Source organism: Anomalospiza imberbis, chromosome 29 (genome assembly GCF_031753505.1).
Source record: "Anomalospiza imberbis isolate Cuckoo-Finch-1a 21T00152 chromosome 29, ASM3175350v1, whole genome shotgun sequence".
NCBI classification, from domain to species: Eukaryota; Metazoa; Chordata; class Aves; order Passeriformes; family Viduidae; genus Anomalospiza; species Anomalospiza imberbis.
In genome coordinates this window covers 699,346-721,063 of record NC_089709.1, presented here as the reverse complement: position 1 = coordinate 721,063, position 21,718 = coordinate 699,346, and the positions used below count along the sequence as shown (strand labels likewise).

At 56.3% G+C, this 21,718-nt stretch overlaps 4 protein-coding genes across 4 annotated transcripts; all 4 read left to right on the top strand.

Moving 5' to 3' along the window:
- Positions 1-1,444: 1,444 nt before the first annotated feature.
- On the top strand, positions 1,445-2,396 carry LOC137463800 (protein S100-A4-like). The gene is made up of 3 exons (XM_068175199.1): positions 1,445-1,576; positions 1,917-2,070; positions 2,155-2,396. Exons 2-3 carry the CDS (start codon positions 1,933-1,935, stop codon positions 2,317-2,319), a joined length of 303 nt encoding a protein of 100 aa, XP_068031300.1. The 5' UTR covers positions 1,445-1,576; positions 1,917-1,932; the 3' UTR covers positions 2,320-2,396.
- A 2,767-nt stretch (positions 2,397-5,163) lies between these two features.
- On the top strand, positions 5,164-6,317 carry LOC137463778 (protein S100-A9-like). The gene is made up of 3 exons (XM_068175177.1): positions 5,164-5,184; positions 5,321-5,475; positions 5,984-6,317. The coding sequence occupies exons 2-3, from the start codon at positions 5,323-5,325 to the stop codon at positions 6,188-6,190; spliced, it is 360 nt and encodes a 119-aa protein (XP_068031278.1). The 5' UTR covers positions 5,164-5,184; positions 5,321-5,322; the 3' UTR covers positions 6,191-6,317.
- Positions 6,318-8,268: 1,951 nt separating this feature from the next.
- Positions 8,269-10,452, top strand: LOC137463797 (protein S100-A12-like). Its single transcript, XM_068175196.1, has 3 exons — positions 8,269-8,403; positions 9,086-9,296; positions 10,217-10,452. The coding sequence occupies exons 2-3, from the start codon at positions 9,105-9,107 to the stop codon at positions 10,379-10,381; spliced, it is 357 nt and encodes a 118-aa protein (XP_068031297.1). The 5' UTR covers positions 8,269-8,403; positions 9,086-9,104; the 3' UTR covers positions 10,382-10,452.
- A 3,408-nt stretch (positions 10,453-13,860) lies between these two features.
- On the top strand, positions 13,861-15,698 carry LOC137463779 (protein MRP-126-like). The gene is made up of 3 exons (XM_068175178.1): positions 13,861-13,919; positions 14,473-14,631; positions 15,370-15,698. Exons 1-3 carry the CDS (start codon positions 13,911-13,913, stop codon positions 15,547-15,549), a joined length of 348 nt encoding a protein of 115 aa, XP_068031279.1. The 5' UTR covers positions 13,861-13,910; the 3' UTR covers positions 15,550-15,698.
- The last annotated feature ends 6,020 nt before the right edge of the window (positions 15,699-21,718 follow it).

The following is a 21,718-nucleotide window of genomic DNA, read 5'->3' as shown; positions in this document are numbered from 1 at the left end:
GGTTCTGTTCAGGATTTCCCCAGTCCTAGCTGAGTTCTGGGGTTCTGTTCAGGATTTCCCCAATCCTGGCTGAATTCTGGGGTTCTGTTCAGGTTCTCCTCCAATCCTGGCCATCTCCAGGGCTCTGTGGCCACAGGAAGCAGGCCCAGGGTGACTCACACCTTCCCCCAGCTCCGTGGGATTTTCCACGGCGCAGCTCAGCCCCAGGAAGTTTTTGTTTTTTTGGTTTTTTTTTTTTTTTTTTTTTTTTTTTTTTTTTTTTTCTGGAGAAATTTGAGCAAAACCAGCTCTTGGATGTCCCCCCTGAACGTTCTGGCTGGCTCGGGGAGGGTTGAGGGGTGGGCACGAGGTGCCCTGGGTACCACCAGGGTTGGGGCCACACCAAACCTGGCCAAGGCACAACAGCCAGATGGCCACAATCCCCTGGGTCGGGGCTGGCATTTGGGAGTCACTGGGCTCCCCTGCCCCCAGCAGCTCCGGGCAGGTCGGGGCTGGTTTGGGAAAGCTCCCTTGGCTGCTCTCCTCCTTTCCAGAGAAACAATCCCGGCTGTAAAAACCCCCACGGAGCACGACAGAGCCTGTCCCCAGGCCCCGAGATCCTCCCCAAAGCCCCCAGGTCCTCCCCGAGCCCCTTCGGGTCCCTCCAGGAGCTCCAAACTTTCCTCTGTCCCTTCTCAGACCCTTTATAAAGAAACCCCGGCGCTTCTGCCCCTCCCAGCAATTCCCCCAAATTTCCACTCGCTGATGGGGTGGCGAGGCTCAGCCTTGGGGGTTTCTTCTGCCAAAATGTAAAGATGCAATTCCCCCAAATTTCCACTCGCTGATGGGGTGGCGAGGCTCAGCCTTGGGGGTTTCTTCTGCCAAAATGTAAAGACCCCCACCGAGCTGGCCTTTGGTGAATTTCCCACCCCCCTGAGCATCGGAGCAGCCGCAGCTTCGTCCCCGTTTTTGTCCCTGTGCCCAGCTGAGGCGGCTGGGGGTCGCTCGGGGGTTTTGCCAGGCCTGGCCCAGGGCTGGGGGTTGGGCAGTGCCGGTTCCCGGTGCTCCGGGACACGTGCCCGGGCCACGCCGCCACCAGAATAGCTCCGTTACACAACGGGGCCTTGCGACGCGCCGCCCTCGCCGTTAGGAAACACAAATCGCTGCCAGGCGACTGGAAAAGAGAGAGAAAAAAAAAAAAACAAACCCTCGGCACAACCCCCGAATCCCGCTGGGTCCCGGCCGAACCTCGGGATGCTGCCAGGGTGGCACCGGGCACTGGCGGGACGCGGTGCCCACCGGGACATCCCGAATCCCGAGGGGTTCTTCCAGCCCGGGTGGTCCCTGGGCAGCCCCAGGGGCACATTTATTTTGCTCCTCCTAACCCGAACCAGTCCCTTGGCAGGGCGGGCCGGGGGAGCTCCCGGGTTTTTTTCCTTTCTCCTCCTTTTCTCCTTTTCCAGCCGTGGCCGGGCGGGCTCGGGAGCGTCGCTGCCTCCCCGGCCGGGTGTGGTCCGGGCGGGGCTATAAATGCCAGGGCCCGAGGCTGGCTCCTCTTCCGCCCTGCCCGTCCTCCCGTGTCCCGCCTGAGCTCTCGGTGAGTTGGTTTCCCCACTCTGTTCCCTCTCCAGATGTTCTCCAGATGTTGCCGAGGCGCGGCTGCCCCAGAACCCTGCGGGGCCCTGGCAGAGGTTCCTGCTGCAGGTGCCGAGCTGGGAATGTGGATTTCACCTGCGAGGGCTGGAAAAACACCTGAACCCCTTTTGTGCCCCTTCCCCGCCCTGTTCTGGGCCTGCCCAGCCCGGCCGGAGCGGGAGGCTGGAGCCGGGGAGGGAACGGCGCGTCTCGGGACGTGCCGGGGCCTGGCAGGGGCCGTTCCCCCGGCACGGGGGGTGCCTGGGGACCCGAACTCCTCTGTCCCCTCCCCGTGTCGCCAGGCTTGCCGCTGTCCCCATGGCGTGTCCCCTGGAGCAGGCGCTGGCCGTGGTGGTCGCCACCTTCCACAAGTACTCGGGCAACGAGGGCGACAAGTACAAGCTCAACAAGACCGAGCTCAAGGAGCTGCTCACCAAGGAGCTGCCGAGCTTCAGCGTGAGTGCCGGGGCTTTCTGGGCTTCGAGGACTTGCAAACCCCGATTTTAACCCCTCCTTTTCCCCCCTCCCCACCCCGGGCAGAAGCAAACCAGCGAGGCGAGTTTACAGAAGCTGATGAGCAACCTGGACTGCAACAGCGACAACGAGGTGGACTTCCAGGAGTACGTGACCTTCCTGGCCTGCATGGCCATGATGTGCAACGACTTCTTCCAGGACCTCCCGGACAAGATGCCGCGCAGGAAGTGAGGGCAGGGCCCGGCACTGCCCCGGGACCCCGCCGTGGTCCTCCCGATGCCATTTCAATAAATCTCCTTTTAAACGAAGCGTTTTGCCTCGGGGGTCTCTCTGCCCAGGCTGGGGGAAGCCGGGGGCGATGGAGGCTGGCTCTGGCTCTGGTTCTGGTTCTGGTTCTGGCTCTGCCTCTGCCTCTGCCTCTGCCTCTGCCCGGGGGTGGATGCTGCGTTCCCCGAGGCCTCGCGAACCGCCCCCGGGGCCGCTCCCCGGCAGCCGCGTCGGGCTGAGTCAGCCCTGCCCGGCCTCTCCTTCCCCTGGAGCCGCTGACATCCCGCAGGGATGCGGGAACAGCTCTGAGCTGGAATTGTGCCCGCTCGGCTCTGTCCCTCACCCGCGCTTGTCGCGATTATCCCCTCCCCACCGCCGCGTTCCTGCCCGGGGTGCGGCTGTGCGGAGGAGCAGCCGGTGCTCCGGGCTCGGCTCCGCCGCTCCGTTCCTCCCTCGGTGCCCTTTCCCCTGGCAATGAAAAGCTTTGTCCTGCTCCTGGCTCCAGATGTGCCACACGCCCCTTCCAGATGTGGCTGTGCCCTCCCCCCGCCCCCCCCATCATTTCCTGCTCAGCTCCTGGGCGCTCCCAGGTGTCACAAAGGGACAAGGAGGAGAGGGAACGGCCTCAGGCTGTGCCAGGGGAGCCTCAGGGTGGATATTTGGGAAAATTCCTCCTGGAAAGGGCGGCCAGGCCTTGGAAGGGGCTGCCCAGGGAGGTTTGGAGTGGCCACCCCCGGAGGTGTCCGAGGAAGGCCTGGATGTTGGTCTGGGTGAGCAGGTGGGAGTTGGGCACAGCTTGGACTTGGTGATCTTGGAGCTTTTCCAACCTCTGGGATCCTGGGATTTTAAGATTTAGGGAAAAAAAAGTCTCCATCCCTCCAGAGTCAGTGAACCCCCAGAGAACGGGGCTGCACCGCCCCGGCACCCCCAGCAGGAACCCCAAAATCCCAGACCTCACCTGTGGCTGTCTGAGGGAGGAATGGTGCTGCCCTAAGGGATCCACCCTCAATTCAACCCGACTGTCAGGGATCCACCCTAAATTCATCCCCACTGTCAGAGATCCATCCTAAATTCATCCTCACTGTCAGAGATCCATCCTAAATTAATCCCCACTGTCAGAGATCCATCCCCACTGTCAGAGATCCATCCTAAATTCATCCTCACTGTCAGAGATCCATCCCCACTGTCAGGGATCCATCCTAAATTGATCCCCCCTGTCAAAGATCCATCCTAAATTCATCCCCACTGTCAGGGATCCATCCTAAATTAATCCCCCCTGTCAGGGATCCCCCCTGTCAGGGATCCATCCCCACTGTCAGGGATCCATCCTAAATTGATCCCCCCTGTCAGAGATCCATCCTAAATTCATCCTCACTGTCAGGGATCCATCCTAAACTAATCCCCCCTGTCAGGGATCCCCATGAATTCTTCCCCCCTCACAGGGATCCATCCTAAATTCATCCCCACTGTCAGAGATCCATCCTAAATTCATCCCCACTGTCAGGGATCCCCATAAATTAAATCCCCACAGTCAGGGATCCCCCCTGAATTCATCCCCCCTCACAGGGATCCACCACCAGGTGCCCCAGCCATGCCCTCTGCCACCCCCATGGCACACAGGTGGCCTTGTCCCCCTCACCAGGTGGCCCAGCCACGCTCACTCTGGTCCCCATGGCACTCACCTGTCCTTGTCCCCATCCCAGGTGGCCCAGCCACGCCTTCTGCCATCCCCAGGCCTGTCTGAACCCATGTCCCTGTCATGTCACCCGTGTCCCTCTGCCCGGCCCACGCGTGTCCCCTTCCCGTTGAGGACGCGCCCGTCCCCATCCCAAAACCTGTCCCTTTGTCTCCCTCTTTTGCAATTTTGGGGTTTTCTGGCATTGGTTCCGGGATTCGGAGGCTGGTGGGGAGATGTTTCACCACCGTTGTCATCATCACTTCCCAAAAGCCTTCATCACCAGCACGGGGCTGGACTCGGGGTGGAGGCTCCTCACCAGCCCCCTCCAGCCGCTAGGGGTTCTGCAGCTCATTCTGGCCACTGGGAACACTGCGGGGGGCTCCACTGGGAACACTGGGGGGGTCCCAAGCCTGGGGGACAGCTGGGGGTGGGAGGCATTTGCCAATGCCCTGGGTTATCCTCGGGCAGCAATTCCAGCTGCCGGGAAGTGGCACCTCCCAGGAGCGGCTGGCAGAGCTCCACGTGGCAGGGTTGTGCCCAGGAGTGACTCCCTGGATCCAGGGGGGATGTCCTCCTGGAGGAGGGGGGATGTGCTGCCCACCCCTGGCACCGGGGAAGTGAATTGGTGGAGAATTTTCAAAGCCCGACAAAATGAAATTGAAGTTTTTCAAACGCCTCTCAGTTACCCCATCTGTGAGTCAGAAAAGGGATTAACCCGAGACCTGTCCAGCAGCCAAATTCACCAAAAACATCGGTGACAAAGCACATCCCCACTGGGAAAAACCCTCTGGAGACCCCCACCCAGAAAAATTCCTCTTCCATCATCGCCACCGAACACTTGGGGAACCTTCCACAAAATCTCCTGCGCCATCGCTGACCCCCGCTGTAATTTTTGGTGTTTCCTTGTTTTGCCTGACGAGTCTGGGGCTTCCCCTCCCTCAATAACAGTTCCTGGATGGGGTGAGGAACCCGAAATCCTTACCTGGGCGTGCTGCGCTGCCTTGCACAACTCCCGGGGTGACCGCCCCGACGGCAACCGAGGCTGGTGCAGCTGGCAGCTCTGGGAGGGTATAAAAGGTGCCGTCCCCAGCTCAGCATCACCCGATCCTCCTGCTCCTCTCGTCCCTCTGCAGAGCCCAGACCTCCTCCAAAGGTGAGCAGCTCCTCCCAGGCGCCGCGGGATGAGCGGCTGGTCCTGGTGCTCAGGTTCTGAACTGCAGAACGAGTCAAACATTTCATGGTTTGGGACAAGGTTTGGGATGTTTTGATCTTTGTCGCTTCCCAGCAGGATGAAAACCGACCTGGAGCTGGCGCTGGAATGTGCCGTCAACGTCTACCACCGGTACGCGGTGCAGCACCCCATGGACGACTACCTGAGCAAGAATGAGTTCTCCAAGCTGCTCAAGGAGACGGCCGAGCCTTTCCTGAGGAACACGGTGCCGGTGAGAGCCCGGAGCTGTGGGGTGGGTGGGAAGGGGTCTGGGAGATCCTCTCATTCCGGGGATGTTGGGCACCTCCCGCTGGATTGGGGGTGCTCAGAGCTCATCCTTGGGCGCTTCCAGGGATCCTTGGGTGTGGGGTGCTCAGAGCTCATCCTTGGGCGCTTCCAGGGATCCTTGGGTGTGGGGTGCTCAGAGCTCATCCTTGGGCACTTCCAGTTATCCAGAGATCCTTCTGGGTCACCGAATCACAGAGTCACTGGGTTGGAAGAGACCTTCAAGATGATGGGGTCCAACCCAGCCCCAACAGCTCAACTCAACCCTGGCACCCAGTGCCACCTCCAGGGATGGTGACTCCACCACCTCCCCCGGGCAGGCCACTCCAGAACTTTATCTTGGGAGCTTCCCAAAGGGAGGGAAGGTTTTTTGGGGCTCAGCCCTGGCTGGGTGAGCCTCGTGCCACAGCTGGGGGTGGGCAGGGTGACCCCGAGCTGACTGTGCTCCCCCACAGCCCAACACGAGCACGGACAGCTACATCCAGCAGCTCTTCACCAAAGCTGACGCCAACCACGATGGCCGCCTCAAGTTCACCGAGTTCCTGACCACGCTGAGCCTCGTGGCCATCGATGCCCACAACAGGTCCCACGAGGGCCCTGGTGATGGCCGCGGCCATGGCCACGACCATGGGCATGGGCACAGCCACGGCCACCGTCACTGAAACGGAGACATCGCCCACGGTGGCCGAGCCACGGGACTCTGCGTCCCCCCACGAGCCTCAGCCCTTGCCTGTAACCAAACCTTTGTCACCTGCTTCTACTTGGTGGCATTGAAATAAAATCTCTTCCTTTGAGCACCAAACCCATCCGTGTTCCGTGTCCTGGGGTCTCCTCTGGGGCGTGAGAGGGTCACCCAGCCCGTGATGAAACCCAGATTGAATGGGAAAAGCAACGGGAAGGGGAGAGTGGCATGGGGGGACATTGGTCTGGGCAGAGAGGGGGGGTCAGGACAAGGTATTGGGGGGCCCCCAGTGGGCAGCACAGGACGAGAGGGCTCCTGGAGGGTGTCAGATCCCAGGGTGAAGCTCCAGCAGGTGCCAGAGGTGAAACACAACTGGGGTGCCACGTCCTGGAGGTGCCACACTCTGAAGGTGCCGCATCCCAGGGACACCAGATCCCAAGGGTGCCACGTCACGTCCCGGGGGTGCCACACTCCAAAGGTGCCGCATCCCAGGGACACCAGATCCCAAGGGTGCCACATCCTGGGAGTGCTGCATTCCGGGGGAGCACCTTCCCAGGCGTGTGAGAGATGTTTTTGTGACCCCCCAAAACAACCCAGCAGCACCAGCAGAGCAAAGAACGAGGCCAAGGGGCTCCGGGGGCTCCGTCCTGGGAGCTGCTCAGAGGAACGGCTGCTCTGCAGAACAAGTCAAACATTTCATGGTTTGGGACACATCCCCCGGGTCACCACACACCCAAAAGCCACCGTGGGCTCCTGGGGGCTGAAACAGGAGGGGAGAAGAGCTCCTGGACCTGTCAGTGAGGGGACACTGAGGGGGAAACCCCCGGGCTCAGGAGGCTCCCACATCAGCCCGAACCTGGAGCCTGTCCTGGGTGAAACCAGGGGGGTTTGGGTGGTTACTCAGTGAGAAAGGACAGCTCTGAATTTGGGGAGCCACCCTCGTCCCTGGAGGGAAATGTCACCCACTGCCACCCCGGTGTCACTCGGGTATTGCTGCCCTTGCAGGGCTGGGCATTGCCAGCTGATCCTCCACAGGTTTTAGGGAAAAACTGGGAAAATTGGGAACTGCACAAGAGCATCAGACGCTTTCCCTGCCAGCTGGGGGATGAGGATGCAGTTTGGGATGTGTGTCACTCCAGTTTGGGATCCCAGTTTGGGGTGGGTGACCCTTCACTTTGGGATGGGTGACACTCCAATTTGGGATCCTTATTTGGGATGGGTGACACTCTGCAAGGAGCAGGGCCGGGAAACAAAAGGAGCAATAAAGTGAGTCAGGGATACCGGAATAAATCTGTGCAATGCCCCGGGGACACAGGAGCATCCTCAAACAGGAACGGGCACCTCCAGTTCGGCTGGTCCTTCCCTCCTCCTCCTACCCATTGTCTGATTTTAAATCTTCTTATTGTCTGATTTTAAATTTCCTCGTTTTCTCATTTTAAATCTCCTCATTGTCTGCTCCTTGTCCCTGACAGGGGTGACACAGAGGTGACATTTGGCATATGGCAACATGTGGCATTTCCTGCACTAGCCAGAAAAGACCCTGGCCTTGGGTTTTCTCCTGGTTTTTTGCCCAGTTTCCTCCAGAAAATCTCTGGAGCGAGAGCAGAGGTCTGCTACAAGTAGAAAACAATGGAAAATATTCTGGAAAACAAGATATAAAATACAGATGCTGCTTTGTCTTGGGCAGTGTCCAGCCAGTTGGCGTTGTAGAAAACAGAAATCACATTAAAAACTCACCCAGGGGACAAAGTTATCTCTGTTTCCATGTGGAACAGCCCAATATTTGCTCCTACAGCAGAAGGAAAATGTGCAAATTTTTCGCCGTGTTGCAAAACTCCCCAAGTCTTGGCAACTTCTGCCCGGATGGCCTTGCCCTCGACATCGAGGTGTGACAAAGCTGATGTTTTTCCCCTCCCTGAGCCCTGTCAGAGGTGATGGAGGGGCCAAGGACAACATTTCCAAAGCCTGGTGGGTGCAACCAGGAACTGGAGCGGAGGAATGAGGCCGGGAGGGGCTCGGGGTTCCCACCTGGCAATTTCCAGGTGCGGGAAATGTGAACTCAAGCTGATGCTTGTGGCAGGTGTGTCACCAGCTCTGATGAAAGAGGACCTCAGGCAGGTATAAAAGGGCTGCTCCAGGCTCCTGGGTCACACCGACGGATCCATCCCCTGCAAACCCTCCTCGGAGACCAGGGTGAGTAGGACAAGGATGGTCCTTGCAGGGAAAAGGATGAGGGAGAAGCAGTTTGGGATCCACCAGCCCAGGGCGATGGGTTCTCCTCGGGGTAGAGCAGGAGGTGGTTTGGGTTGGAAAATGAGGACAAATTAATGGGATTTTGGTGCCATCTTTGGTGGAGGCACCACTAATTCTGTGCCCTCTGCCCTAAACGCCCTCGCTGGCGGTGCCCCGCTGGCCTGACCCTGCTCCCCTCACCTGAAAAAGGTCCCCAGGTGTGTTGGAACAAGCTGCTTCCTTGGCAAAGCCAAACCGGAGCCATAATCCAGCAATATCCCGAAATCCCCTCATTTTCTGCCCCACGCCAAGGAGCTGCAGGTGGCCCCGGGCTCAGGTGCAGCTCAGGGATCCCAAATTGGAGTGTCACCCATCCCGAACTGGGATCTCAAATTGGAGTCTCACCCATCCCAAACTGGGATCCCAAACTGGAGTGTCACCCATCCCAAACTGGAGGGTCACCCATCCCAAATTGGAGGGGCATCCATCCCAAACTGTGATCCCAAATTGGACTGTCACCAATCCCAAACTGGAGTGTCACCCATCCCAAATTGGTATGACATCCATCCCAAATTGCATCCTTGTCCCCCAGCCGATTTTCAGCTCCTCTCACAGCTTCTAGGTTTGTCCCCGGCCCCTGCAGGTCCCTCCGGAGCTCAGCCATGTCCACCAGCACCCACAGCCATGCTGGGACCCAGCAGTTCCCGGGGAACTGCACCCTGGAGAAGGCCCTGAAGACCGTGGTGGACGTGTTCCACCAGTACAGCATCCGCCAGGGCCATATCGACCTCCTGAGCCTCAGCGAGTTCAGGACGCTGCTGACGGAGAACGTGCCGTCCTTCCTGGCGACCTGTGTGAGTGCCCGAGGGACAATCCCACGGGGATGGGGCTCCTGGGGCATGGGGGGCACTGGGGAGGGGTTTCCATCACACCCAATTTGGGGTCACCCCAGCTTTTCCTCCTGCCGTGTGCGGTGCTGGAAATTGAATCAAACACACACCTGAACAGCCCGGCGATGCAATTTGTGATTCTTCTGATTTTTGCAAGGCCCAAATCCAAAGATTCTCTTTTTGATGGCAGATAAATTGTTGTGGAGTCTTTGTCAGCAATCTCGCTCTGGCTCTGATTATGATCCGAGCTGTCGTTTCTAATGTAAAAATTGGTTTTGGAGATCTGTAGGATTAGGAAATCCATTTGATTATCAGCAGACGATCCCTCTTTGAGGTGTCCTGTTGAAATATGAGACCATAAAATTGCATTTTTTCTCCTAACATGGCAAGAAGAAACAGCTGTGGCATCGATGTGCTTGTCTTTGTTGGAGGGCCTCAGCAACTTTCTCCCAGCTGTGAGGGTTCTGGGAGATCTGATGTTGTAGTCTCCTCGCAATGAGTTGAAAAGGGGTGCAAGTTCATGGTTGGTGTCTCCCAAAATTGGCCTGGTCCAATTGATTTCTCCTAAAAGCCGCTGTGTCCCCAGCTGCAGGGTTTGGGGACAAAATCCTTGGGATAAATCCTTTGGGACAAAATCAGGCCCCCGTCCCACCTTGGAACCCCCTGCCCCACCCCCCTCGTCCCCCTGGCACCCCCAGGGTGATCAAAGCCACCCAAATTAAACCTCTGGGGTTTAATTAAATTAAATTAAACCTCTGGGGTTTAATCTGGGGCTAAGGGCCAGGTAGGGTTGGGACATCCTGCAGCTTCCAAACAGGGTGGATCCACCCAGCTCCGGGGGTGGAGCCGGGGATGTGACCCCCCCCTCGTGTCCCCAAATTCAGAACAGGAACCAGGCTGGCTACTTGGACAAGCTCTTCCAGGAGACCGACCTGAACAAGGACAAGGAGCTGAGCTTCGAGGAGTTCACCATCGTGCTCAGCAAGCTGGCCGACGACGCCCATCGCATCAGCCACGGCTCCGACCGCTGCGGGCCGGACAAGGACTGAGCCTGGCGTGGAAAATGGGAGAGGGAAGCTTTGGGAATTGGGCTCTGGCTGCTCCCTGCCTGCCTGGAACAGACCCTCCAATTTGGGATCCCAGTTTGGGATGGGTGACCCTCCAATTTGGGATGGGTGACACTCCAATTTGGGATCCCAGTTTGGAAGGGGTGACCCTCCAATTTGGGATAATGGCACAATAAAGCATTGCTTGAAGTTCTTGGAGCCTTTCCTGTCTCCTCGTCCATCCCGGGTGTGGGAGGAGGGACAGCTGGGGGTGGGTGGGGTCATCTACAACCGTGGTTTTGTTGAGGAAGGATGGTTTTGTTGGAAAAGATCCTCATGAAGCAAAATGTTCCCAGTGCCCGAAATCCTCTGGTTTGGGATGTTGCAATTTCAGGAGAGGTTCGTGATGATTTTCTGCCTTTCTGGGAGAGTCCAGAGTCTAGACGCTTCCATATCCCAACACTGCAATAACCCAAACATCCCAAATCCTGGATCTCAGGCACTGGGAATGCTCTACTTGATGGCGATTTGGGAAGTTGGGGTATTGGCGTGCTAGGATATGGACCCCAGGGGGACAAAACAGCTGCTCCACCCACTCCAGCCACTGTCCTGCCCCTAAAAGTGAGTTTTGAAAGAATTTTGCAACTCCAACCTCGGGGTGTCCCTGCGGGCACCTCCCAGGAGATCCTGAACTGCTGCTGCTCTGCTCCATGGATCCCTGGCCGAGCCTGGGCCTTGGGGACAGCTGGACAGGGAGGTTGCCCTACAAGAGCCACCAAAGGGGTCCCTGTGACCCTTAGCACCGCCACTTGAACCCCATTATAAAAAGCCCCAAAATTCTACTTTTTCCACCCTGTGTTAATTCAACTACCACACTACTCAAACCCCTGTGGCTTGTAATTCCTCATACAGAGTTGGCAGCTTTTTCCACGGGTTAGAATCGAAGCCACGGGTGTTTTTGACTTCGTGCCAAGGTCTCCGAGCCCCCTGCCAGGGTCTGGAGACAGCCAGGGCAGCCAGAGGGATGTCCTGGGTTCTGACACCTGGGCACCTCGGTGCCTGCACTGACCACCCACACCTGGGAGTCACCCCTGGCTCAGGCCACCGTCCCACCTTGGAACCCCACCCTTGTCCCCCTGGCACCTCCAGGGTGCTCAAAGCCACCCAAGGAGGTTTCCTGAAATTGCACCAATCCCGGACGCCCCGGACGTTGTGAAACGTCCCCGAGGTCCCCAGGATGTCCTGTTCTGCAGCAGAACCCACCCGTTGTGAAAGCAGAGCGCCCCAGCAGCCAGGGCTGGGGGCTGGGGGTGGAATCCCAGCATCCCGGGCTCTTCTCACTTGGGAAAGGTCTCCAAGATCGAGTCCAACCCATGATCTGGTCACCCAGTGTCACCCTGATTTTTAAAAGCGTTAAGTTTTCTTTTATAGTTTTTTTGAAAGTTTTACAATTCTTACAAAACTTCTTTAGCCTTCTGGTAATGTTTACATATTTAAGAGTCAGAGTTCCCACACGATTTCATATAGAAATAGAATAGTTTACATATTTTTCTGTAAATAGAAATGATTGATTGATCTTTGGACCAGTGTGGTTGGAGAGGTGGTAATTCCATCCTCCAATCCACAGTCACTTTTGGAATTCTATAAATACCAGATGTTTGAATAGAACTGTGTCTTTTTCTCTTTTGGAGTTACCAAGCTTCTGTGTTCCCATTTCGTGTCCAATAGCAACAGTCCAGCCCTTCCTTGGACACCTCCAGGGATGGAGACTCCAAACCTCCATGGCCTGGTCGCCCTTTCCGGGAGGAAATTCCTGCTGAAATTCTTCCTCCTTGCTGGAGTTTCCCCATGCCTATTGTAAATAGGGGGAAGAAATTATGACGCGTGACTCCAGAAGGCTGAATGATTTCTTTATTATAACTATGCTATAATACATTGTTTTACTATTTAATGGAGATACTAAAACTACAAACCTACTTTTCTAACTACCATATCTAACTCCCTCACAGCTCGTGACCCTCTCTCGAGAGTCCAGCCACAGGTGGGTTGGACTGGCCATCAGGCTCAAACAATCCTCACCAGGATCCAACCAAGCAATCACCCCAGATGAACAATTCTCCAAACACACTCCACACGGGAAAAACAAGGAGCAGAAATAGAAATTGTTTTCTCTTTCTTTCCTCTGTGCTCCTCTATGAAAAAATCCTGAAAGAAAGAAGAATGTGCCTGTGACACACGCCAGCTCCTCTGGAGCTCCTGAACTCGCCCCAGGCCTTGTTTTGGCCTCCACTTTGTGCCCGAGACCAACCCGAGCTGGGAAGGTAAAACAAAGCCCAGACGAGTGTGCTGAGTCAGCAGGCCGCTCATTTGAATGAGGGAACGCTGGAAAATCTCGTTTTGCTCCCAAACTTGGCAGCTCAGAGCTGCCAGGGCCTCTGCCACGCCGAGAAACAGCAACACAAAAAAGCCACAAAGCCAGGAGAGAGCCCTGGAAAATGAAATCTGAATGCACCTTTCAGCCACGCCTGGCCTCTGCAGCTCAGGGTGTTGCTATGATTTTTAAAAGCATTAAGTTTTCTTTTATAGTTCTTTTGAACGTTTTAAAGTTCTTCTAAAACTTCTTTAGCCTTCTGATAATGTTTACATATTTGAGAGTCTGAGTTCCCACACAGTTTCATGTATAAATAGAATAGTTTACCTATTTCTCTGTGGGTGGAGAGAAATGTTTGATTGATTTTTGGACCGGTGTGGTTGGAGAGGTGGCAATTCCATCCTCCAATCCACGGTTACTTTTGGAATTCTATAAATACCAAATGTTTGAATAGAACTTGCTCTTTTTCTCTTTTGAGCTTCCCAAGCTCGTGTGTACTCATTTCGTGTCCAATAGCGACATCAGGGCACACCTGGGGTGGGGACAAGCCACCCTTGGCACGGATGGAACGGAGCTCCTGGATCTCTGCCAGGCCGGGAACACGCCCGGATCATCTTTCATGGTTGCTGCAGGCAGGGGACGGTCCCGGTGCCACCTGTGCCCCGGTGTCACACGGCCAGGAGCGGGTGGCACCCGGCGTTCCGCTTTGGGCTCGCCGATTTTGGAGGTTTTATGCCAAGCTCAGGATCCTGGGATGCACCAGGGGTGGGGACATTTTGGGGACGAGCAGGGCAGGAACGGCGCTGCGGGTGCCCTTCACCCCCTGGCATCGGAAAACAGCCACGGAAAGGAGGGAAATGTGGAAAAATCCCAAAGGAAAGTTTTTTTTTTTTTGCCCACAGCTGGTGCAGAATCCCAGCAGGTGAGGGGACAGGGCCATCCCCGTGGCCACCTGAGCCCGTGACACCCCGAGCTTGCGGGAAAAGCCACAGAGCCCCTTTTGGGGAACTTCCCAGAGCCTTGAGCAATGCCAGGGGCGGTGTGGGGCCAGCCTGGAACGGGACGGGGACGTTTCACAACGGGCCAAGGCCTGGCTATAAGAGACCTCGGGGTGGCACCTGGCCCCGCGCCTGCCCCAGGGGACCTCGCTGTGGTGACAAGATGAGCAAGGCAAGTGCGGGGGGCATTTAGGGTGTCCGTGCTCTTTTCCAGGTCGTCCGAGGTGTGAGGATCCTCAGGGAGCTTCTCTTGGTCCCAACCCTGCGTCCTGGCGGAGCAGAACCATCTCCACCGCCCGTGAGGAGAGAGGTTTCCTCCTGCAAGAGGTTCCCAACCACCAAAGAGGCTCCTGGACATCAGATCTTGTGCTCTGTGTCCCTACTGAGGGTTTTTGGGGTGTTCTCACCTGCTCTGTGTCCCCACTGAGGGTTTTTGGGGTGTTCTCACCTGCTCTGTGTCCCCACTGAGGGTTTTTGGGGTGTTATCAGCTGCTCTGGTTGGTTTATCAGCAGAGCCAGGCTTAGACAAAGCCCATTGTGGAGACAAATCAGCTCTGAGCTCTCATCTGTTGCTTCAGGGAGGCTGCGAGGTCCTTCAGCCTCCTTGGAGAAAACCCCAACAGCTCCAAAAAGGAACATTCCCCCCCGCAAAAAAAAGAAGGGCTGGACCCAACTTGGTGATCCCAGATTTTCCTGGATCTTTGGTGTGACCATTTCTCCTGCAGGCCCAGCAGAGCCAGGAGCCGCTGTCGGAGATGGAGAAGGCCATGGACATCATCATCGATGTCTTCCACCAGTACTCGCGGCGGGAGGGGGACAAGGACACCCTGACCAAGAAGGAGCTCAAGATGCTGATTGATAAGCAGCTGGCCAATTACCTGAAGGTGAGGGGCTGGATCCCAGTGCCTGGATGTCCCCAGGGTTTGGGTTCCTGCTCTGCTTTCCTGCCCAACCACCCTGTCCCAAATGTCCTCCATGAAGGAACCCTCACAGCCCTCCTCCCCTCATCCCCTTCTCTGCAGAAACCAGCAGCGTGTTGCCCAAAATCTCCTTTTCCCCCTGGAAGCCACACCAAAAACTCTCCCTATTGTAAAATGCAGGCGAACCCGGTGGGAAGAAATGATGATGTGTGACTCCAGCTCAGAAGGCTGAATGATTTCTTTATTATAACTATGCTATAATACATTGTTATACTATTTAATGGAGATACTAAAACTACAAACCTACGTTTCTAACTGCCAAATCTAACCCACTCACAACTCGTGACCCTCTCTCGAGAGTCCAGCCACAGGTGGGTTGGATTGGCCATCAGGCTCAAACCATCCTCACCAGGATCCAAGCAAGCAATCACCCCAGATGAACAATTCTCCAAGCACATTCCACACGGGAAAAACAAGGAGCAGAAATAGAAATTGTTTTCTCTCTCTTTCTCTCTGTGCTCCTCTATGAAAAATCCTGAGAGAGAGAGAGAGAAATGTGCTTGCCACATCTCCCCAAATCCCATTTTCGTTTGGAACTCACCTTCCTAAAGCCAAGGGAAAGTTTTTTCCACCCGGGGGGGGGGGGGGGCGGGGGGGAAATGAGGGGATTTTGCCCTCACCTCACCCCCTCCTCCTTCGCAGCACGTGAAGAACAAGGCCACCATCGACCAGATCATGAAGGACCTGGACGTCAACAAGGACGCCCAGATCAGCTTTGGGGAGATGATGCTGCTGGTCACCCGTGTCACCTGCGCCACCCACGAGCACCTGCACGAGGTGGAGGACCACCAGCACCACCACCAGCACCAGCACCACCACTGAGCTCCTTCCCTTCCCTCTGAGGACTCCTGGAGCTTGGAGAAGGTTCCGGAGCTGAATCCAGCCTTAAAGCCCTCCCTCCTTCCTCCCTTTCCTCCTCCTCTTCCTCCCAGCGCCGTGGTTTTGCTGCCAAATAAAGATTTCTGAAGCTCTCCGTGGGTTTTCCTGGGCTTTTCTCTCCTAACTCCACCTTCAGGACAGGCTGCAGGTTCCCAGGGGTGGGGTGGGTGCTCCAGAGGTTGGGATTGCACCAGGATTTTACAGATTTTTGCATTTCCAACTGGAAAACAACCCCCGTATTTTGGCATGGAAACTCTGCACAGGTGTCCTAAACCTGAGCTGTGGTGTTGAGCAGGAGCTGGGAGGAAGGATGGGGAGGGATGAGCACAATTTTCTGCAGGAAAACCCTTTTTAGGGCATTTTTGCTCCACAGATGGTGGTGGACAAGTTAAGATTTGGGCAGCTGAGCTCTTTGTGGACAAGGACAGGAAACAACCCAAATCCTTCACTCAGAACACCCCAAATTTGCACCAAAAAGGTTCATTTGTTACAAATCAGCTGCTTTCCAGAGGGAAAAGCCGGCTGGGAACATCGATGGGGCTTCCCAGGCTCCAGATTCCCAAACCACATTTGGGGCAGGAAAAGCACCAGAGCTGATTTCCCAAGGGTGACTCAAAGCCCTGAAACCGCCCAGCTCCGGGAAGGCACCTTCCAGAAGCTTCCCCAAAGCAGCAGAGCTGAAGCAAGACACAATTAACACAAGACCTCCACAGGTTTGCTTCACCCCCAGGTTGCTTCAGCTTCCTCTGGAGGACGTTTTGACACCCAAAAGGCCAAATTCATCCTAACAAGGGCAAATCTGCTGCAGAAATAAGATCCCCGAGTTTTGTGCTTCAAAATAGGCCCGGGTTAACACTAAAACTGAAACTAACCCTAACCACAAACCTGAACCAAACACTAACCCCAAAATTAACCCTAAACCAAAACCTACCCATAACCCTAAATCTAACCCTAACCCTAAACCTAACCCTAACACTAAAACTGACCCTGACCATAAACATAAGCACCAACCTAACCCTAAACCTAAACACAAAACTAACCCGAAGTCTAACCCAAACCCTAAACGTAACCACAAACCTAACCCTAAACCTAACCATAAAACTAATCCTAAATCTAACCCAAACCCTAACCCTAGACCCAAACCTAACCCCAACCATAAATCTAACCCGAACCCTAAAACTGACCCTGACCATAAACCTAACCCCAAACCTAACACTAAACCTAACCCTAATCCCAAACCTGACCCTAACCCTAACCCTAACCCCAAACCTAACCCTAACTCAAACCCAAACCCTAAACCTAACCCCGACCCAATTGTTATTGTAATACTGTTATTACAATAACGACATTGTTATTATAATAATCAATGCACACAGATTTATGTAAATTTATGTAAATTTATGTAAATTTAATGCAAAATTTCTAGTAAAGTTTTTTTTTGGCTGAGGTGTAAAACCACCCCGCAGCTTTGGGGTCTCTGGAGCAGGAGAAGCCCCCACATCCCGTGGGGGTGCCAGCAGCACTGCCAGGAAGGACACGCCAGCCTTGGGGACAGGGATTTGCAGTAGGTCGGGATTTTTGGGGGGCTCTGGGGGGGGTCCAGCCCTGCTGTCTCCCTGAAGCAGCCCCAGGATGGAGCAGGAGCCAGCCTGGTGTGGTGGAGACAACACAGAGCAGCATTCAATTTTCAGGAGGCTTCAAATCCCATTTTTATTCTAGCATGCATGTTTTTTATACATTCTTACAAAGCTCATGAATTTACACTTTAGTCATTGGTCAGGAAAGACAAACAAAGTGCTCATTGGAACAGGCAGCTGCAGGTTTCTCTTATTTTATTTTCTCTTATTTCCTCTTATTTCCTCTTATTTTCTCTTATTTTCCCTTATTTTCTCTTATTTTCTCTTATTTTCTCTTATACTTTCTGTCTCAGTTTCTCTGTCAACGACCTTGGTAGAAAATCCTTTCAGGGTTGAACACGGATCCTCTGATCGAACTTCTCTCTGCCTCGCAGAAGTCGCTGTAAAACCTCTCCCACAAATCCCCAAATCCTCAAACCCTCAGGGATCTTCTCATCCCGAGCTCAGCTCCCCGATCCTGGAGATGTTTTCCAGCCCTAAAAGATTCCGGGCTCCTGCTGCCACCTGGTGGGATGTGACATCTCCAGGATGCGACACTTGGAGAGGCCACCAGGTCCTGCCGGAGCTCGCCAAGGACGCTGCGACCACCCCGACCCCTCGTCCTGCCCTCCCCGCTCCTCCTCCAGCGCTGAAATAAATCGGATTATTTGGATTTATGTGTCGGAACTTTGGGCCGAGCTGTCGGTGTGAGGCCACCCACCCATTTTCAAATATCCCAAATTCCCCTCTCCTCCCCTAAGTGTCCTTGGAGTGGCCCCGGCAGCTCCTCACGCCCCTGACCCCTTCCCAAAGCCCAGGTACCGACCCCAAGGTTGTTCCCAGAGTCACCCACAAACACAACCCAAGGGCTGCCTGTCTCTGCGGGGTCAGTGCTCAGCAATCTGCCAAGGCTGTGCCCCAAAAGTCTGTGGGGTCAAAGGTGCTGCTGCCTGTGACTGTCCCAAACCCAGCCCCGAAGGGAATCCCCCTCCCTGGGGCTCCCCAAAAAGCTCTGGGGGACCCCAAAGAGGGAGAGCAGCCAGGGCTGATGCAGCTTCCCCAAAAAGCAGCCAGGGGCCTGCAGGGACTTGCTTCCTCTTGCCTCACCCTGCTGGGGAAGGAAAATTGGGCTCGAGCCCGTGGCCTGATCCTATTTCCAAGCCACCGCTGGCGGTGGCACCGGGGAACGTGGGTGGCCCTGCCAGCCCCTCCTGTCCCAGCCACGGCGAGATGCCGAGCGAGATCTGCCCCTATCTGGAGATCTCGGCCGGTGCCGGAGCTGCTGCAAGCGGCACGCCCTGGGCAGGGGGAGGGCTCCGCAGAGCCCCGCGGCTTCTCCGGGGGACGAAGGAGCTGGGCTGGGAGCGGCCTCAGCCCCCGAGCCCTTCCCGAGTCCTGGGGATGGGTCAGAGCCTGGGCACAGCTCCAGCGGGGCAGGATCGGAGCCTGGTCCTGGGCACAGCTCCATCGGGGCAGGATCAGAGCCTGGTCCTGGTCCTGGCTCCATCGGGGCAGGATCAGAGCCTGGTCCTGGGCACAGCTCCATCAGGGCAGGATCAGAGCGTGGTCCTGGTCCTGGCTCCATCGGGGCAGGATCAGAGCCTGGTCCTGGGCACAGCTCCATCAGGGCAGGATCAGAGCATGGTCCTGGCTCTTTTGGGGCAGGATCAGAGTCTGGGCATGGCTCCATCAGGGCAGGATCAGAGCCTGGTCCTGGGCACAGCTCCATCGGGGCAGGATCAGAGCGTGGTCCTGGTCCTGGCTCCATCGGGGCAGGATCAGAGCCTGGTCCTGGGCACAGCTCCAGCGGGGCAGGATCAGAGCCTGGTCCTGGCTCTTTTGGGGCAGGATCAGAGCCTGGTCCTGGGCACGGCTCCATCAGGGCAGGATCAGAGCCTGGTCCTGAGCACGGCTCCATCTGGGCAGGATCAGAGCCTGGTCCTGGGCACGGCTCTATCGGGGCAGGATCAGAGCCTGGTTCTAGTCCTGGCTCCATCAGGGCAGGATCACATCCTGACCCCAGATCCACTGAGGCAGGATCAGAGCCTGACCCCAGATCCATCAGGGCAGGATCACATGGCGATCCCGGGTGTCCCTGGGTGTCCCCACCGCCACCACTGCCCTGCGAGCTCAGGGCTCCTGCTCCTGTCTCACCACAGCCGCCCCAGCTCTGCTGCCCTTGCCTGAGCTGGGCCAAGATGTCTCTGGTCTGCGCCCAGTGACATTTGGGACAGCCTAAAAATAAGATTAACCCCCCCCTTTTCCTGCAGCAGTTCTGGTCTGTGACATTTTCTAAACTTTGCCCGTGAACTCACAAACCCCTTGGGTTGTAGAGGGAAAAAAAAAAAAAACAAACAAAAACATTTAGGGGATGTGAAATGCAGAATTTTACATAGGAAGGGAACCTCTGGCCGGCTTTTCTGGGCACCCAAGGAGGTGCAGAGCCCTTTGTCCCTGACCTACATACACCTCTCCAGGTGTGCTGTAAACATCCTCGGAGCAGCAGGATAATGAGGGAGGCTCCCCTGGGAAGAGGCAGCCAGAGAACAGGACTGACCGGAAGGAATCCTCTCCTCCTCCCACTCCCGAGCCCTCCCGGAGCTGCTCCGAGCTGCTCCCACCACTCCCACCCCGGCCCCGGCGGATGCAGGTGAGTCTCCGCCGCTTCTTTTCGGCTTTGAAATGAGCTTTTGTGTTCCCTTGGAACTGGTTTTACCCGGCAGGGCTCAGCTCTGGCGGCAGCAGGACGGGATCAGCTCCCAGGCGGGAGGCTGGACGCACTTTCTGCACCTGCAGGAGCTGATTCATTCACCCCACAAGTGCCTGGGTGCTTACAGGGAGCAGCTTCCCTTTAATTGAACCAGGGAAAGTGGAGAAATGGAGGGAATCAAGGGGAAAGTCCTCAGAGAAGCCGGGAAAGAAAAAGTTTCTTTTTACCTCTGGTGAAATTGAACACAGGAAGGCTGAGGCACGATGTTTGGGATTTTTGGAAGGGGTATTTGGGATTTTTGGAAGGGTTATTTGGGATTTTTGGAAGGGGTAATTGGGATTTTTGGAAGGGATGTTTGGGATTATTGGAAGGGATTTTCCTTCCACCCTGACAGTGGCTGTGGCCTCAGGTTCTGCTCCTCTCCAGGACCGGAGCCATGTCCAGGCTCATCAAAGCCATCAGTGACATGATGCAGAGTTCCCAGGGCAGCCCCAGGAAGGGCAGGAAATCGGAGCCCTTCAGCAGGAGCGAGTTCAAGAAGCTGATCCAACAGGAATTCGTTCCTGTCAAGGTAAGAGCAGGGGCAGGAGGGGGAAAAGAGGGTGGGAAAGGGACATGGAATTGTTGGAGTTAGTCTGGAATTTGATAAAGGGACTGCGATGGATCCAGGCTGGGAATGTTGGGAATGTTGAGCTTGTGGAGACCGCAGAGCCCCTCCAGGACCTGAGGGGCTCCAGGGAAGCTGGAGAGGGACTTTCCCTCAGGAACTGCAGGGACAGGACACGGGGAATGGGGTCAGGGGGGGTACGATGGACACCCACAGCTGGGAACTCCCAAAATTCGGGAATTTGGGAACCCAGAATTTGGGATGTGAGAGCGTCCTGCCCTGGGGACGCTGCAGGCACCGGGGGAGGTCGTTTCCGCTGTCACCACAGCCCCCTCTGCCCTCTGGGGTATTTCGGGCTGGCCGGGGGGCTGAGGGGTCTGCAGCAGCCACCCCACACCCCGGGCTGGGCTGGGGTCTCTCCAATCCTGGGATTTTTCCCGCGGAGCTCCCGTGCCCCCTCCCCTTTTCCCGCAGGGAACGGGAGGTCGAGGGCGTGGAAGGGGCAGCTCCAGCTGTGCCCCAGGCTCTGCAGCCCTGGCAGCGGGTTTGGGCATCCTCCTGCACTGGCCGCTGCTCGGGCTGAGGGGTGCCGGCCCTCGGGAGGGGCTGACGGGGTCGTGTCCCCTCAGAGGTCCCCAAGCAACAAGTACAGAGCCATCCCCCGGCCCTCGGAGCCCGACACGGAGCCCATGAACAAGGAGAGGGCTCCCGCCAAGCCCTGCGTCTACTGAGGGCTCTCTGCTGCTCCTGGCACGTGGAGAGGGCAGGTAAGGGACAGCAGGGAGCTGTCACCCGTGGGACCGCTCCTGGGGTGGGGACAGAGCCGTCCCTGGTGTCACCCCGAGGTGACGAGGGTCATCCCGGTGAGCCCAGTCCAGCGGGGAGGGTGGGATGGAGCAGGAGCTGAGCTCTGCTGGGTATTTAATCAGCTCTAATTAAACTTGGGCAGTAATTAGGCACCAATCAGTGCCAAGCAGAGCGGGCTGGAGGGAGGGATTTGAGTCCTGCCAGGTTTTGGGGTGGCCGTGGGTCAACCCCCCGTGGGTTTTCCTCCCTTTCTGTAGGATCCCTGGATTGCTCCGATGCTGGGATCTCCTTCCAGGCTTTCCCTGCTCCTCCTTCCAGGCCAGGCACATCCTGGGACAAGTGAGGACCATGCCCAGCTCCACCAATTTACCT